The following is an 18,239-nucleotide window of genomic DNA, read 5'->3' as shown; positions in this document are numbered from 1 at the left end:
AAAAAAACGCTCATGTATGTTACTCCATTCAAAAGGTTCATATTCGTACGTCTCACAAGGCACAAATCTCGTGCCATTTCTGACCGTGTGAAAGCGGCCTTAGGAGAGGCACGTCCCGTAGAAATACAGAACTCAGTATAGCGAGGGTTTCACGAAAATTAACATTTTTTGTAGTATTTGTGGGTCGCGAATTTCTATACACACGGTTGCTTCTTTGATAAACGTTTATTTAGTTTCCTAATACAGAGGAAGGCCTCCTGCACACGGGAAGGTTGAAACCCGCATGCGGGATTCCCGCAGCGGAGTTTGACCTGGTGCCCGGCCAGTAAGCCCTGCGTACCAGTCCGGCGGCTTCTGCGAGCGCTGCAGATGTGCCTCCCGGAACTCAGTTGTGCATGTGCAGTAGACTCCGCAATGCTTATCCGCCCGTGTGCAGGAGGCCGCTGATACTAAAATGGTTTAGAACTGCGTTGTTTCCAAGAAACGGTCCATATACATGATGTGCTTCCTCTGCTCCTCCATGACAGATGCTAAAGTTACATGAAAATGCTGAAAGTGCATGTACTGTGGGCGACTAATCCGGCTAACTAAATAATGTGTGCCCTCGCAGATATCACCTCTGGGGAAAGCACAGCCATTAGTAAGATGAGTCTCCTGACCTGTAACTTGACCCATAGAGCTAACTGGAGGCTTCTTACCAGTTTATAAAACAATCTCCTAACAAGATTTCTGCAATTCCGTTACAAATTTAATATGGAAGATTTGGGAACACAACGAGGACACAAGAAACTACTAAGTAACTTGAAATGTTCCTTTTCCACTCGGTTTTTATTAGTCAAACGGTTCTAAAGAGTCTTAGGGCTTCGGTGTCCCTCACAACCGGCACACATCGCGCCACAATTTCCACTTTCCGTCTCCACATACAGACTTCTTTAGACTCTGAAGTCGCCTCGGCCCTGTGTATGGGACAGCAGCTGCTTCTTCACACTACTAGATCCGATTTCAGGAGGATGAAAGATTCAGCGATACATCCATTCTCTAAGGGCCACATGGGCAGATGTTGCCTGTGGATTCCGTGCGTATTTTTCTCGCACATAATATACGGTGTTAAAAGCCCATTAATTTCTATTTCTATTGAGGGTTTTTCAACGTGCGTGTTGCGCACATGAAAAAAAAACAAAAAACAGCAGAATGTCCTATTTTGGCGCATAATAAGCACCAATTAGGCTTATGGGATTTAATATGTGCAGCTAGCGGACATGTACATGTGCATTTGCTGTGTACTCTATATTTTATAACACACGGTATACATAAGCTTGTGTGAGTGAGCCAAAGGCCAGGCGTGTGGGAAAAGGCTGCGCTTTACTGCTGCGTGAGCCGACTTTTCGCTGTGCAAGGCAGTGATTTTTCACGTCACATGACAGCGTATCGCATGCACGCTGACATGCACGGTCTGCCTAGTTTCATTTCCCACTCTGTCGATAAGAGACGCTGCGTATAAACACTGCACATATTGCATATGTACAGGGATTATTACGCAAACAGAGAACAATAGGGCTCTCTCTAGCGTAATACGAGTAAAATAAAACATGCTGCATCTTACGTGCATGTTATATGCAATAAATATATATGCAAATATAACATAACATAGTATGGAAGTGCAACACCTGCCCATTCAGTTCAGCCCATTACCCCCAATGTTGATCCAGACGATGGCAAAAAAAGCCCCTCATAAGGTAGAAGCCAATTTTCCCCATTTAGGGGGAAAAAAATCCTTCTCAACTCCAATCTGATAAATCAGAATAATCCCCGGAACACCGACCCTTATGAAGTTATTAAATGATTTTAACATAATATTGTAACACTTTTTGTACTCTGAGAGTTCACCATCACCACGTCCTCAGGCAGTGAGTTCCATAGTCTCACTGCTCTTACAGTAAAGAACTCCCTTCTGTGTAGAAATCTTCTTTCCTCTAGATGTAGAGGATGCCCCCTTGTTACAGTCACAGTGCTGGGTGTAAACAGATGATGGGAGAGATCTCTGTATTGTCCCCTGATATATTTATACATAGTTATTAAGTCACCCCTAACCCCTTGAGCGGCACGGCCGGAAATTTTCCGGGACGAGCTCCACTGCCGATAGTGATATAGCCCAGAAGATTTCCGGGCTATGTATCAATATGGGAGCTGCAGAGCACAATGCCACAAGCTGTGACAGTGTGCTCTGCCTGCACAGTCCCACAGAGAACAAAGCAAGGGCTTTGAAAAACCAGCAGAAGATATTGCCAATCTGTCGGCAATCTCCTGCTTCTAAGTCTCCTGCTTTGTTTACAGGTTGCCACAGAGACCATCGGCTTGTCAGAAGCAAGCTAATGGTCTCTGTGGCAGGGAGAGCTGGTGCTTGGCTGTCAGAGGACAAGCAGGCACCAGCTCTTACAGCAGAGATCAGAGAAAACCTCCGATCTCTGCTGTGTTAACCCTTTACATGCGGCAGTCTATGTGACTGCAGCATGTAAAGGGCTGCCACTGCAGCATGTAAAGGGCTGTCACCATCGGACCCCTGGAATGTGATCAGGGGGTCCTGTTGGGTCCCTGTCGAAGTACCCTAAAGGGACAAAAAAAAAAATGTAAAAAAATTTACAAAAAATTATAAAAACACTTGTCTCCCTTTACTTTGTAAAAATCAAAAATAAAATCACACATGTGGTATCCATGCGTTGTAATGACCCAGAGAAGGAAGTTAATACATTATTTAACCCCTTAATGACATGGCCCCTTTTCTTCTTTTTTCCCCCATTTCTTTTTTTCCTCCCCCCGTTTAAAAAAATCACAACTTAATGGACTTACTGATGGAAGTATATCCTAATACTTTTGTACTATGCAATCTGAAAGACAGCCTAATGTAAATGCATGATTATTACTGCAAACCCTGTATGTGAACGGAGATCCTGTTTAATTTGAAAAATGTTTAATAAAAACATATTAAATAAAAAAATCACAACTTGTCCCGCAAGAAACAAGCCCTTATATGGCCATGTCAATGGAAAAATGAAAAAGTTATGGCTCTTGAGACGCAACTGCAAAATTAGTTGAAATTCAATGATTAGACCATTTTAAAAAAACCTGCCCTGGTGGGTCTGACAGGGTGGTAGAAAACCCGCCACTCAAGGGGTTAATGGATCAATGAAAATCAATGTTTTTTCAGTGACTCAATTCACTGCACATTATATATGCGTATAATGTGCATCTAGTACGCAATGAAATTAGGCTCATGCGAGTTAGGCCTCAACCACTTAGGGATGGAACTTTTTTTTCTATTTTTGTTTTTTCCTCCCCACTTTTTAAAAAAATCGTAATTCCCTTATTTATCCATTGACGTCGCTGTATGAGGGCTTGTTTTTTGCAGGACGAGTTGTATTTTTTAATAGTACTATTTAATGTACCATATAATGTACTGAAAAAACTTTTTAAAAAATTCTAAGTGGAGAGAAATGGAAAAAAAACCCGACATTCCGTCATCTTTCGGTGCGTCTTGTTTCTACGGCGCACAAACTGCAACAAAAATGACTTGATAACTTTATTCTATGGGTTAGTACAATTACTACGATACTAAACCTATGTATATTTTTTTTGCTGTAGTACTTGTATTTTATTCTTTAAAATTATTTTCTGTCTCCATCTTCTGAGCACAATACCCTTTTTTTTATTTTTTCATCGACATAGTTGTGTGAGGGCTCATTCTGTGCGGTACGTCCCGTAGTTTCCATTAGTACTATTTTGGAATACATAAGACTTTTTGATCACTTTTTATTACATTTTTCCTTGGAGACCCGGATGACGTTCACTGTGCGGGGTAAATAACGCATTATTTTAATAGCGATCAGACTTTTACGGATGCAGAGACACCAAATATGTATTTCTGTTTTATTATTTAAATTCTTTTCTTGTGAATATGGCAATGTCCTATTTCTTATCCCTGGAAAGCAGATGAACAGGACATTCCATGAATCTATTAACCCTTTCCAATCCAATTTGTATCCTGGTTTTCCTAGGGGACTTACTCTTTCTACCGTTATACAACAGCGCTATATGCTGGCTAAAGCCAGTACTGCATGAGGTGACACGTTGGATAGGCTCCGACAGCAGAGAGGCTGGCAATATACAGTAAGAGAACCCCGACGGATGTCTTCCAACATCAGAGCTGTATAGCCTTAAATCATCATGTCTTCAGAGGTCAGACAGTGGATTGGAAAGGGTTAATGTGGAACACGAGTCCACATAAAACAGTCAATGTGTATAGTCCCAGAGGCTATAATGGGGCCATGGGGTGCCTGTGGAATTACATGGACAGCATGCAACCCGAAAATACGCTAGTCTGCTAACTCTAAGGGACTATTAACAGATTGTTTATTACACCTACCAATTTGTCGCTTGAACAACGTCAGCGTTCACTTGGGCAGCCCGTTTATACAGCAGATCGTTGGCTCGTTCACACGAGAAATTGTTGAATCGTTCACATTCTCTGTGTAAGTGGGAACGACTGAACGATCGCTATTTAGACCCAACAATTAGTGGGCGAGCCAGCAATGATTTTTATGCCTGTATAAGATAAAGGAAGGGCAAACGATTCATACACTGAACTTAAGAGTATGTCTCCACCGGGCAGATCAGTCGAAAAATCTACTGATAATCCTAAGTGGCAAAAGCCTCACCAAATGGGGCCGTTCTGTGGACTTCAGTGTGGACATACAGTGGAGCTGCATCTCCCATCTCTCTGTGTTTGGAGTCCAATGACACAGAATGTTCAGATATTAATCCACACAATGCTGAATATGGTAAGAGATGAACTCACTCTAATTATTCTCTATTGTCTTACATCAGATGGATTAATTACATATCGCTGGCTCTACTTGTGGGGCAGATAACGTCTTGTATTGTGCAGCGGCTGCTAGGCAACATGATGTAACCGATGACTCCTATATTACTCACCTTCCTGGCTGCAGACAGAAATATCTGTGTGCAAGACTCTGCCCTGACAAGAGAGGCCTACTGAACGTGACCTAGATAACGGATCGTTTTATTACCACCACACTGGCAGATGAATTAGACTTTCCAACGAACGTCTCATCAACACCAGCAGGAAGATTCCCCTACAACTGATGGCATTGAGTTTTATGTATCAAACGTTTCCACTAGCTTTTTATTCCCATTTACACAATGTTGAGAAGGAATGTTGGACCGTTGCTCCCTGCAAAGGTGCAACAGTTCATCAATATTTCTGGGATGTCTTGCAGACACAGTCCTCTCCAGATCATGCCATAGCATTTCCATGGGCCTATGTCACACAAGCGTCTTTGCAAGTTCAGTACACAGAGAATAGGATCCATTTCAATGGGTTCCTTCACATGTGCATGATTTGTCTGCGCATTTTGGTCTCGCAAAAAATACACTGCATGCTCTATTTTCTTGCGCATTTGCATGGGGGAAAAGACCACATACGTAATTAAACTAATTGGCTATTTGAATGGCCGAGAGCATCATTGTGTGTTTGTTTCGATGCACCAATGCACACGCTTGGCATGCAGAAATAGTACAGCTAAGGCCTTGCTCACACAAACGTAATTTCACCACGTACTACAGACGTGTAATACACGGTGGAAGCAGTGAATGAAAATACACAGATCTTCATTGACCCATTCACACTAACGTTTTTTTAAAATGCGTATAATACGCATGCAAAAACAAAACATATGCGCAATAGAGCCTATGGTTCTCTATGGGCGCAGAATTAAGAGCTGTACATACGCAATTAGATTGCGTATGCACAACTGCAAAACAACAGAGTGGGAAATTTAAGCAAAAAACCAAGAAGACTGTACATGACAGTGTGTGTGAGATATGCTGTCATGTCAGTCAAAATCATTGCCACGTGCAGCGAAAAGGAGCCCTTTAGGGGGCTTTATCATTAAAGAGGGCAAAAAAAAAGGTCTCCTCACCTGTGCTATACCGGGCCGTTCACCAGGAACCTGCTGCTCTCCTGCAGCCTTTCTAGCGCAGGGTAGGAGCTGGCAAAGTGCCAACTTCCGCAACTACCGGACAGCAAGTACTGCCGCCTGGGTCAGTGGTCGACGCGTCGCCCACTGATTGGCCTGGACGCGTCGCCCACTGACTGGCCTGGACGCGTCGCCCACTGATTGGCCTAGACGCATCTAACTTCTGAAGTCCTCAGAGAGTCGACGGCGAGTGTCCACATCAGAATCCACATAATACATGTCGGTACATGTGAACGTAGCCCAAGGCCCCCTTCACGCAAGCATATGTATGCGTATTTGCGCACATCCGAGTACTACGTATTTGGGAAATAAACAATGCTTTTCTGCACGTGCACTGATGAACTTTACTGTAGGTTTTGTGCCCACAAGGCATGTTTATTTGAGGGCGGCAAAAAAAATAAACACCAATTCTAATGGCCAATTAGTCTAAGGGCAGGCTCACACAAGCTTCATTTAATAGCGCATTACGCTCGCGATGTTTGTGCACATAACACAGTGAATGGAGTCAATAGAAGTACATTGATCCGTTCACACTTTCATGTATACACTGCATATAATATGTGCGTAAAGAACAACGCAGCATGTTCTATTATACCACGTATTATGAGCGAGAGAGCCCTATTGTCCTCTATGGGTGCGTAATAAACACTGTAATATGTAATTACATTGTGTATGTGCCGTGTTTGTAGAGATAGAGCGGGAGATTTAAAATAAGAAAAAAACAAGTCAGACTGTGCATGACAGCATGCTTGAGATACTCTCATGTGCAGTCAAAAATCGCAGCAACATGCGATAAAACACTACGTTACTTACGCAGCATTTTACAACAGATTCTTGCGAATCCGAGCTAATGAGTTCCAGATGTGTTTTTTTTTTTCTTGTGCAATTACGCAGAGTTTCAAGCACTTCGTTGTATATTTTGTGCACATTTGCGCATCCTCATTGACTTCTACCGCGGCTTTCGGTGTGCAAATGCACAGGAAAATGGAGCATGTGACTTTTTTTTTCTTCCGTGACCGAAATGCACAAAAAAATTAAATAAATAAAAATACCCGCATGCAAACAAACGCATTAAAATCAATGGGTTTCATTACCTGCATATACGCAAATACGCCCGTGTGCAGGTAAATCCACATCAAGAAAACGCATTGAAGAACCACGTGGCTCCAATGCAATTTGTCACAATATTCCAAGGTAAGCCATTACTGGGTTCGTGCGTCCCCAACCACAGACAACATGAACACGGGACAGGTATGCACATTCATGTTTTGTCTGAAACGCTGCTGCGCCACTTTTAGCAGGCAGGGGCGTATTTATGTCTAATGCTGTCAAAACCATCAATAGGGAATAAATCCTCATAATTCAGCTGAGCTTTTTTACTGCAATATTCTATAGAAATAATCTCAGAATATGCCAACATAAAATGAAAACCAGCTGGCCAGGCTGAGAAATCGAGCGTAGGCTGCCTTCACACTGGCAAGGAAATCGCGTGAGATCTGTGCGTTGCAAGACGCACAAATACGAACCTCATTTTTTTGATGGGCTCAGTCACATGTTTTCCTGCATGGCGCTGTGATGTGATGCAGGAAACAAATGGCAGCAGGTCGTAACTTTCTGCAATGTCGCCCATTGGGCCTCGTGTGGCGCAGAGTGTTAAAGCAGCAGTCCTAAGCTCTCACTCACAGCCTGAAGGTTGCGGGTACAATCCAGGTAGGCTCAAGCTTGACTCAACCTTCCATCCTTCAGTAAAACAGGTATGAGTACAATAAACAAAAATTACCTCAAAGCTGTGAAATAAGTTGGCGCTTTACAAATGACAAGTCCCTTCCCTTTGATTTACAATGGGAGGACTCTGTGATCCTCTGCCACGGCTGTGACAGCTGCGCCGAAGGATTCCTTCAGCCCCGCATTGATGCAAGGCTATTTTCACGTGAAAACCGGTTTCACATAGATGGCGAGGGAAATACCAGGCCGTAATTCAGGACCCGATCTTGTCCTCGTCCGTGTGAAGGAGTCCTTAGGGTACATGCACACAGCCAATATCAAAGTTGCACTCAAGATTTTTGGGCGCAACTTACATCGGACAGCCTATCCGCGTGCCGAATACCACATATTGACATCCTTTTACTTGTCGGAGTAAAAAAAAAAAACGTACCTGTCCGGGTCTTTTTTCTGTACTGCAGATGTGTGCGGAAGTGCCGCAGTACTGATTTTATTTTTTTTTTAACTCCTGCTTTCCCGCAGAATCCGCGGCCTGTCCGCAGTGTCAACAGTGGACTGGCCACGGATCGGACGCCTTTCATTAATAGAAGCTGTCCACATGGAATCTGCACTAAAATGGAGAATGCTGGGATTTGTTTCCCAGACCCAAAGATCCGCAAAACAAATCCGAATGCTTTCATTCAGGTGTGGATACCCGTGCTTCCCTATGGGCGGCTTGAAGCGTGGATTCCGCAAATCCCCCCGTGGACATGAGGCCTAATACTCACACATCCCAGATCCTGACAGCTCCAGTACAACATCTGCCATTCTCACTGCCGGGTTTGTTTACCTACTGCAGCCAGCAGGGGAAGAGAAAATGGCGCTGGCCCTCTGCCAACAACAAGAAGATGATTGGCAGGGTTGCCAACTGTCCACAGTTTGTAATAGGGCACTTTTTTTCCAGTACCCCTGAAAACAATAGATGCGTTCATGATTTTGTTTTTTGAGGCTGGTGGTACTTGATAATAATTAGTCTTAATACCCTGCTCATCATTTTATACCTCACAGTAACGAGGTCATATCTCTATCTAGCCTATAAACAAGTATGGCTGGCAAATTTTATTCTGAGGGGACAAGCACACATCACTGGCCCACGAGTAGCAGCCCACCCACAAACTGTTAATCAGCACCTTCTGTAAGCCAAATACACATATGTACTGGGCCTGGTACTGATGATGTATACAAGTGCAGCCCCGGAGCCAGGCTCCCGCCATAAATGCAGCCCCGGAGCCAGGCTCCCGCCATAAATGCAGCCCCGGAGCCAGGCTCCCGCCATAAATGCAGCCCCGGAGCCAGGCTCCCGCCATAAATGCAGCCCCGGAGCCAGGCTCCCGCCATAAATGCAGCCCCGGAGCCAGGCTCCCGCCATAAATGCAGCCCCGGAGCCAGGCTCCCGCCATAAATGCAGCCCCGGAGCCAAGCTCCCGCCATAAATGCAGCCCCGGAGCCAAGCTCCCGCCATAAATGCAGCCCCGGAGCCAAGCTCCCGCCATAAATGCAGCCCCAGAGCCAAGCTCCCGCCATAAATGCAGCCCCAGAGCCAAGCTCCCGCCATAAATGCAGCCCCAGAGCCAAGCTCCCGCCATAAATGCAGCCCCAGAGCCAAGCTCCCGCCATAAATGCAGCCCCAGAGCCAAGCTCCCGCCATAAATGCAGCCCCAGAGCCAAGCTCCCGCCCATAAATGCAGCCCCAGAGCAGCCGCCAAGAGCCAGGCCAGCCCGCCATAAATGCAGCCCCTGGGCCAAGCTCCCGCCATAAATGCAGCCCAGAGCGCAAGGCCCAGAGCCAAGCTCCGCCATAAATGCAGCCCCAGAGCCAAGCTCCGCCATAAATGCAGCCCCAGAGCCAAGCTCCCGCCATAAATGCAGCCCCAGAGCCAAGCTCCCGCCATAAATGCAGCCCCAGAGCCAAGCTCCCGCCATAAATGCAGCCCCAGAGCCAAGCTCCCGCCATAAATGCAGCCCCAGAGCCAAGCTCCCGCCATAAATGCAGCCCCAGAGCCAAGCTCCCGCCATAAATGCAGCCCCAGAGCCAAGCTCCCGCCATAAATGCAGCCCCAGAGCCAAGCTCCCGCCATAAATGCAGCCCCAGAGCCAAGCTCCCGCCATAAATGCAGCCCCAGAGCCAAGCTCCCGCCATAAATGCAGCCCCAGAGCCAAGCTCCCGCCATAAATGCAGCCCCAGAGCCAAGCTCCCGCCATAAATGCAGCCCCAGAGCCAAGCTCCCGCCATAAATGCAGCCCCAGAGCCAAGCTCCCGCCATAAATGCAGCCCCAGAGCCAAGCTCCCGCCATAAATGCAGCCCCAGAGCCAAGCTCCCGCCATAAATGCAGCCCCAGAGCCAAGCTCCCGCCATAAATGCAGCCCCAGAGCCAAGCTCCCGCCATAAATGCAGCCCCAGAGCCAAGCTCCCGCCATAAATGCAGCCCCAGAGCCAAGCTCCCGCCATAAATGCAGCCCCAGAGCCAAGCTCCCGCCATAAATGCAGCCCCAGAGCCAAGCTCCCGCCATAAATGCAGCCCCAGAGCCAAGCTCCCGCCATAAATGCAGCCCCAGAGCCAAGCTCCCGCCATAAATGCAGCCCCAGAGCCAAGCTCCCGCCATAAATGCAGCCCCAGAGCCAAGCTCCCGCCATAAATGCAGCCCCAGAGCCAAGCTCCCGCCATAAATGCAGCCCCAGAGCCAAGCTCCCGCCATAAATGCAGCCCCGGAGCCAAGCTCCCGCCATAAATGCAGCCCCAGAGCCAAGCTCCCGCCATAAATGCAGCCCCAGAGCCAAGCTTCCGCCATAAATGCAGCCCCGGAGCCAAGCTCCCGCCATAAATGCAGCCCCAGAGCCAAGCTCCCGCCATAAATGCAGCCCCAGAGCCAAGCTCCCGCCATAAATGCAGCCCCGGAGCCAAGCTCCCGCCATAAATGCAGCCCCAGAGCCAAGCTCCCGCCATAAATGCAGCCCCAGAGCCAAGCTCCCGCCATAAATGCAGCCCCGGAGCCAAGCTCCCGCCATAAATGCAGCCCCAGAGCCAAGCTCCCGCCATAAATGCAGCCCCAGAGCCAAGCTCCCGCCATAAATACAGCCCCAGAGCCAAGCTCCCGCCATAAATACAGCCCCAGAACCAAGATGATTATATACATTTAGAACTATACCCAAACTTACCACATAGAAATGGTAACCCTCTCCCCCTCTGGCTGCAATCACTCCCATTAGTTTGCTAAATTATAGAACTATAAACCAATTGATTGTCATTGATTTTCTTCTTACCTAAAACTTGTTAAATTGTTTATCCCACCAAAGTGAATTCTTCACGGGACCCCCACTGATTCCGAGAACGGGTCTCTGGTGCGTCCTGAAGCATTTATTGGTGTTAGTGGTCGGTATAAATAGATGCTGATGGTTGTACAGAATATAGTTACATCTAGACTACTGCGTTCTACTAATACGGGGAAACAAAAACCAACACAAATTATATGGGCCACGCAGCGTTTTACTGCTGTGGGGCCGGCGGTGGGCCACTGTCTTTCGCAGTCCACATGTTTTATTTTTTGTTTATATTTCCCGTGCCCATAAAGGACAATGGGCTCGATCCCGCACACATATGTGGAAAAATAGAAAATGCTGCATTCTTTATTGCACTCACGTAATATGCAATTCAAACACGCTAATGTGAGCAGAACTGTGTAAGGCAAAGTAATTGAGTTACTGCATATCACATGGGCATACAGAGGCCTCGTAATACTCGGTAACCATATGCTCGTGTGAGCCAGGCTTTACCCTGTAGTCCTCCAATCAGGACACCTACTGTATGAAGAAAGGGACGTCCAGCTTGCGTATTTTTGCATTTCTCAGTTTGACTTGCGTAGTAATTATTGGAACCTCACGTACAGGGAAGTGGTGTGCAGAATGCCACAGAAACAAGAACTATTGCAACCAAAGGGAAAATAATAAAAGCAGAAGTGCAAATTTACTTGCTTTTCATGTGGCCTTTTTTTCGGAAAGTTGTGGGCTTTTTTAAGTCTAGATATGCTGAAAACTGGATATAGAGAAAGGCATCTCCTCCTTACAGTTCACAATGTGAAGTTCTAGACCCTCCAAACCTTCTTTTTGACCCAAGCAAAATCTAATGAATCACTGATGAAAGCCACGTCTCCAGAACAGCCCATTCTTGATCCGAGTCTCCTCAAGTACAAAATTTGGTATCCAGCACAATATAGGGAGCAGCTAGAAGAAGGGCTGCCCGAGAATAAGATGCCAATTTTATGGATATAAAAAGTTCTCAATATACACAAAGATCAGGTAGAGGGAACACATCTGAAGTCCCACATTTCACTTTAATGTGTAACTGCACTTTCAAAAAACTATTGCCATGTCAAATGGAAAAGCCAAAAGCTTTGCTCAGTAAGGGTCCAGCTGCCAAGACCCTCACCAAATGCTAGAACAAAGTGCTGTCTCTGCTCCCCACCGATCAAAGTTTTGACATTTCCGTAAGATGACAAACGTTTTTTGAAAGTGCAGTTAAAGGGGTCGTCCCGTTGTTGCAGTAAGCTCCATACATTGTGCAGTGGCCCGGATGGGTACTGTAGGCCGAGTCCCATTCATTTCAATATTTCCATAGGACACAACCAGCAGTACCAACGCGGGCCACTGCACAATGTACAGAGCTGTCTACATCCTGCTGCAAAACAGCTGGAAATGGGACAACTCCTTAAAAGTTATGAATTATGAGAAACTTCTGGTCAAATGATCCAAAAATAATGTATAAAAAAAAAAATTATATAGAGAGAAAGTATAAAGGAAAAATGTACAACTATTACATATTTTGCACCAAATACTGGTTTTAGCCAACAAATACTAAAGGAAAATACCAGAATACAACTGTCTGAATGAGGTCCAAGTTTGTATGGGTCAAATCTGTGCCAAGAGTGGATAAATAGATTCGACAGGTTTATGTCTAGATACCAGTTTCTTTGTACTGAATATTGTAGCCTCATTTGTCTTCTTGGCTTGAAGGTAATCTGTCGGTTGGAATATACTTTCCAAACTGCAGGCACCATGGGGAGCCGAGCAGATTGATATATAGGTTTATGGGGAAAGATTCAGTAGAACTTGTATTTTATTCATTTATATCTCTGATCATTAAGAGCTGAACAGTCCAATGGGCGGAGCGATCAGTGATTGTACAGGCATGAATAACTGTCAATCACTGATAGCTCCGCCCATCGGACTGTTCAGCTCAGAATGATCAGAGATATAAATGAATAAAATACAAACTTTACTGAATTGTCCCCATAAACCTATATATTAATCTGCTCGGCTCCTCCTGCTCTATAATATGATGCCTGCAGTTTGGCCAGCAGGTTCCAGCTGACAGATTCCGTTTAAACTTGTCATAAGCTCAATAGGATGATAATATTTGAGAAATTTAACAAAGGATTAAATCTGGGTAAGGTATCCAGTGTATTGACAAAAGTTTTGGTATGACTGGATTTTGTGGATAAGCCGAATATAATTTTTCAATGGTCAACTAAAAATGAGGCTCCTTGCCTCTTCATTCACGTATGATAGTAGTCACTGATGATTTCTGAGCTACATTCCATTGATTTTTATTCTCTACCCTGACAGAAGAGCTTTGAAAGATAGCAGTTCAAGGCATTTTCTTCCCTTAAGGGTTTGCACAAGGATCGGCATTAGTAAAATTAAAGAAGAAGATGAACCAAAAAAGGTCCTCCTGCCGGACGCTTCATCTACTTCAGTCATTAACAGCCAATATCTTCAGCAAGGCTCACTAGTGAAATGTGGCGGGAGATTTACTATCTAGTGTTGGAGGGAGGTTGTCTGGCGCTGCCCCAATGATAGATGGTTCATTGAGTAAATGTCGTTGGTCTACAGCAGTTACATGTGAGCTGATGCTTCTTCAAACAAAGTCTGATGAACTGCGCAGAATCCTTTGTACTGGCGAATGAATGAGAAGCCAGTTAATCGCACAGTGACAATGTAAGGACAATTAAAAGGGTTGTGTGCAAAGAAATAACGCTCCACGAGACAGAAAACATCTCTGTAGAAGCCGGTCAGACGACTTCTTACTATTAAGGCCATGGCACCAGCCCAGATGTTACAGGACATACCTTCTGCATTCCAGCAGATCCGTCACATTGTGTCCTGTAGGTAGAGGAGGCTAGAAGAGTCATTCTGCTGCCTGCTGTGCCATCATATATGTTGTAAGTGTCATTGAAAGGCTCTTTCACACATTTTAAAGGGCTTTATTACCAACATACTTACTGTTAAGGAACTGGGGGCATCCTGAGGTTTACATGATTCCTAATCATTTCAGTTGGGGGAAGGGGGGGGGTTGAGTGTGAACAGCAAGCTCACCATTGAGAACCTATACATAAGGGTAGCAGGACACACACTGATCACTATTTCACAGCGTACCTGATTGACCGGTCATTAAAGCTTTCAGACTGAAAACACCCCTAGGAAACAACTGACATACGTGGATCAGTTGCACCTTTTAAAGGGGCGTTTCCATCTTGGCCAAAAATGACTACGATGAGAACACTGCTGGATGGGAGGATAGAAACAGGCAAGCGTGGCTGGGTTATGCCATTTTCTGCAAGTCCAGGCCACTGCAAACAGATGGCCTCTTGGCCAAAACTAAACAGAGGTGTGGGCCTAGAGTTGGGATGGAACACCCCTTTAAATCACTCAAATTTCAAAGTGACCCCCGATTAAGTCGATATTTTAGAATGTGATGTCTCTACAGCCAGCAGTGTGAACAGCTTTATCCTCAGATAGTCCACAAGGCAGATCTGCCTCAGTCACAGCAGGAAATCACAGCATTCCATTCAGCCAATCAGCTGCCTGCAGATACAGTCAAGGAAAGCCCACCTAGCTCCACACTACATAGGACTTTGGCTGACACTTCAGCATCTTCTCTTCTGAACTGATTTACTTCACGAGAGTCAAAGGGCTCCAGTCTTTACTTTAAGGCCTCGCTCACTTCGCCGTCAGAAGTTCCGTTCGAAGACTGCCGCGGAATTGTTTATATTACCGTAAAAAATAGCGCAGAATCTAATGTTAGTCATCCACACAGCAACTCAAGTGAATCGGACTGAAGTGCCATACCTGACACAGCCACTATGAAGTGTACAGTGCTGTGTCTAGTGTGCACTGAAGTGTCCTTGGCATTCGCAAAAGGCCTGGAGCCACTTCAAACAACTGATAGACTGGTGTCTCGAGTGGCAGATCCCCACCAATCTGATATGGATGACAGTCCTGGAAAGCCGTCTTTTATTTGGGTATGTTCACACTTCAAGGGTCGATTTTGTTGCGAATCTGTAGCAGATTTCACCCCTTCAATTGAAGGGGGGAAGTCTACTCCAGATCTGCAGCAAATTGGCTATGTGTGAACATACCCTAATCTGCAGCTCCTGTAGCAATATCTCCCAGCTATTAGCCATTGTCAGACTAGTCTGGGGGCAGCGGGGGGTTCTGGGTCTCTTCAGGCTGCAGGTAAAACTACAAACTCTGTAGCCTCCAAACTATGGTTGCCGTATTCGCATGCCAAAGCGACAGCAAATTCATGATATATAATTTATTTTTTTTTTTGTTGTGAGAATGATGCCCGCCAACTGGATGCCCCCGTCATGAGAGCTAGGCCCACCTCGCCCGTCTGCAGGAAGCGTGGCGTACATGATTCATACTCCGGAGAGGTAATCTGCTTCATCCCTCCCCCGATATCTGCACAGGATTCATCATCCACGGAGGCCCGGCACAAAGGATGGCATTACTGACCAGGAGGAACCGTCAAGGACAAACTGGTCAACACAATATCCTACAGATCCCCCAAAACCCAAGGCTCACCCATCAGGAGGACCAAGGATGCCGCATCTGTGCCATCACACCCAGGACATGAGGACCCACGGACCGCCCCATCAGCCTACATGCATCACAGCCATACAGAACACGTCTGTACCAGCACATACATGTGCCATCACAAGACACGCCAATCATGTGCAATAGGCGTGATCCAGCATGCATGTATCAGAAATGGTCCCAGCCATTAATATCCATGTATGTAGAGAGGAGCCCATATACATGCATGCACCATACAGGATGGATGGAGGATGCTGATGGCGGGAGGAGGGCATTGATTGCAGCTCACCTTTGTGTAGAGCTCCAGGGCTGCCATGCTGCCGGCTCCCAGGTGCCTTGTGCTCGCTGTCGGCGCAGTCCGGGCGCGGTCTCAGTGGCAGCTAGCGCCGAGCGCAGCCATGTTACCTGCCAGCCAGATTTCTATTTTGGTGTCCGTCTCTGTGCATTGTGGGTATCAGGGACGGCTGCGGCCGGGCCGCTCTGATTGCTGGCTGCTCCCGCGATTGCTGGGATGACTCTGCCTCCCATCGGCTGCAGCGGGAGCATCCACCGCCGCCTGTCACATCATCTGCAGTCAGGAGTCGTGAGAGCACGCGGCCGCCAGGGGGCGGCGGAGAGCAGCGGAGATCACGGCTTAACCCCTCCTCTACCGGAGCATCGCTGATATCTAACGACCAGTAGTACTGGACGGCTACACTCTACACTCAGCCTCATGCGTTACCGCAGCTGTGCGGCATGTGGTCACTGCAGGGCACAGCCTGTTCTGCCACACTCAACCACCTCCAAGGGCCACAGGAGAGTTCCCATCAGGGACATTTATATTATACTCTTAGGTAAGGTGACCAGACCTCTCGAATTAGGCAGGACAGTCCCGCTTTGCCTTGGGTCCCAAGAGGCCCAGCCATTTGTCGCGCTTTCGGAACGTCTGTCCCACTTTTGTCACGCTTTCAGGACGAGGGGCCACCATGAAGGTGATTACCAACCAGGGTGCCGCAGCGTCCCGTCTGGTAATCGTTCACTGGCGCTGCTGCAGAATGCACACACTGACGTCACTGCATGCACCCGGGATCCTTCTCCCCTGACCTCTGCGCGTTGCGTCCACAGGAGAGGGGAGGAGGAGTCCAGGGATGCACATATGTCCGCCCGCAGCAGCGCCAAGCAAATGAGCATATTGGGCATATAGGGGACCCAGGCATGGCTACACAGTGCCCCCTTAATACTTGTCCTCATATATAGGGGACCCAGGCATGGCTACACAGTGCACCCTTAGTACTTGTCCTCATATATAGGGGACCCAGGCATGGCTACACTGTGCCCCCTTAATACTTGTCCTCATATACAGGGGACCCAGGCATGGCTACACAGTGCCCCCTTAGTACTTGTCCTCATATATAGGGGACCCAGGCATGGCTACACTGTGCCCCCTTAATACTTGTCCTCATATACAGGGGACCCAGGCATGGCTACACAGTGCCCTCTTAATACTTGTCTTCATATATAGGGGACCCAGGCATGGCTACACAGAGCACCCTTAATACTTGTCCTCATATATAGGGGACCCAGACATGGCTACACAGTGCACCCTTAGTACTTATCCTAATATATAGGGGACCCAGACATGACTATACAGTGCACCCTTAGTACTTGTCCTAATATATAGGGGGCCTAGACATGACTACACAGTGCCCCCTTTGTACTTATTCTAATATATAGGGAGACCCAGACATGGCTACACAGTGCACCCTTAGTACTTGTCCTAGTATATAGGGGACCAGACATGACTACACCATGCACCCTTAGTACTTGTCCTAATATATAAGGGACCCAGACATAACTATGCACCCTTAGTACTTGTCTGTTCCTGCTATGTGCCACTCACCTTTGCCTGACATGGAAACTATATCTGAGCAGCCATGCGTAGATATTAAATAGGGGGCCCAGACATGACTACAAAGTGCACCCTTACTACTTATCCTAGTATATAGGGGACCATACTTGGCTACACCATGCACCCTTAGTACTTGTCCTAATATATAGTGGACCCAGACATGACTACACAGGGCACCCTTAGTACTTGTCCTAGTATATAGGGGAACAGACATGACTACACAGTGCACCCTTAGTACTTGTCCTAGTATATAGGGGAACAGACATGACTACACAGTGCACCCTTAGTACTTGTCCTAATATATAGGGGACCAGACTTTGCTACACCATGCACCCTTAGTACTTGTCCTAGTATATAGGAGGCCCAGACATAACTACACAGTGCACCCTTAGTACTTGTCCTAGTATACAGGGGACCAGACATGGCTATACAGTGCACCCTTAGTACTTGTCCTAGTATATAGGAGGCCCAGACATGGCTACACAGTGCACCCTTAGTACTTGTCCTAGTATACAGGGGACCAGACATTGCTATACAGTGCACCCTTAGTACTTGTCCTCGTATATAGGAGGCCCAGACATGGCTACACAGTGCACCCTTAGTACGTGTCCTAGTATACAGGGGACCAGACATGGCTATACAGTACACCCTTAGTACTTGTCC

The 18,239-nt window shown here is 46.6% G+C and overlaps 1 protein-coding gene across 1 annotated transcript in view; it reads right to left on the bottom strand.

Annotated features, from left to right (window-relative positions):
- The window catches only part of MYO5A (myosin VA), a 146,135-nt gene extending 129,939 nt beyond the window's left edge, over positions 1 to 16,196 (bottom strand). The window contains exon 1 of the mRNA XM_066592584.1: positions 15,978 to 16,196. Coding sequence (XP_066448681.1) covers positions 15,978 to 16,004 — 27 coding nt within the window. The 5' untranslated portion in view covers positions 16,005 to 16,196. The remainder of the gene's footprint in view (positions 1 to 15,977) is intronic.
- Between the last annotated feature and the right edge of the window lie 2,043 nt (positions 16,197 to 18,239).

This window comes from Eleutherodactylus coqui, chromosome 2, assembly GCF_035609145.1.
Source record: "Eleutherodactylus coqui strain aEleCoq1 chromosome 2, aEleCoq1.hap1, whole genome shotgun sequence".
In the NCBI taxonomy this organism is placed as follows: Eukaryota; Metazoa; Chordata; class Amphibia; order Anura; family Eleutherodactylidae; genus Eleutherodactylus; species Eleutherodactylus coqui.
Note: the sequence above shows the minus strand (reverse complement) of the source record. Positions and strands in the feature narration are given on the sequence as shown.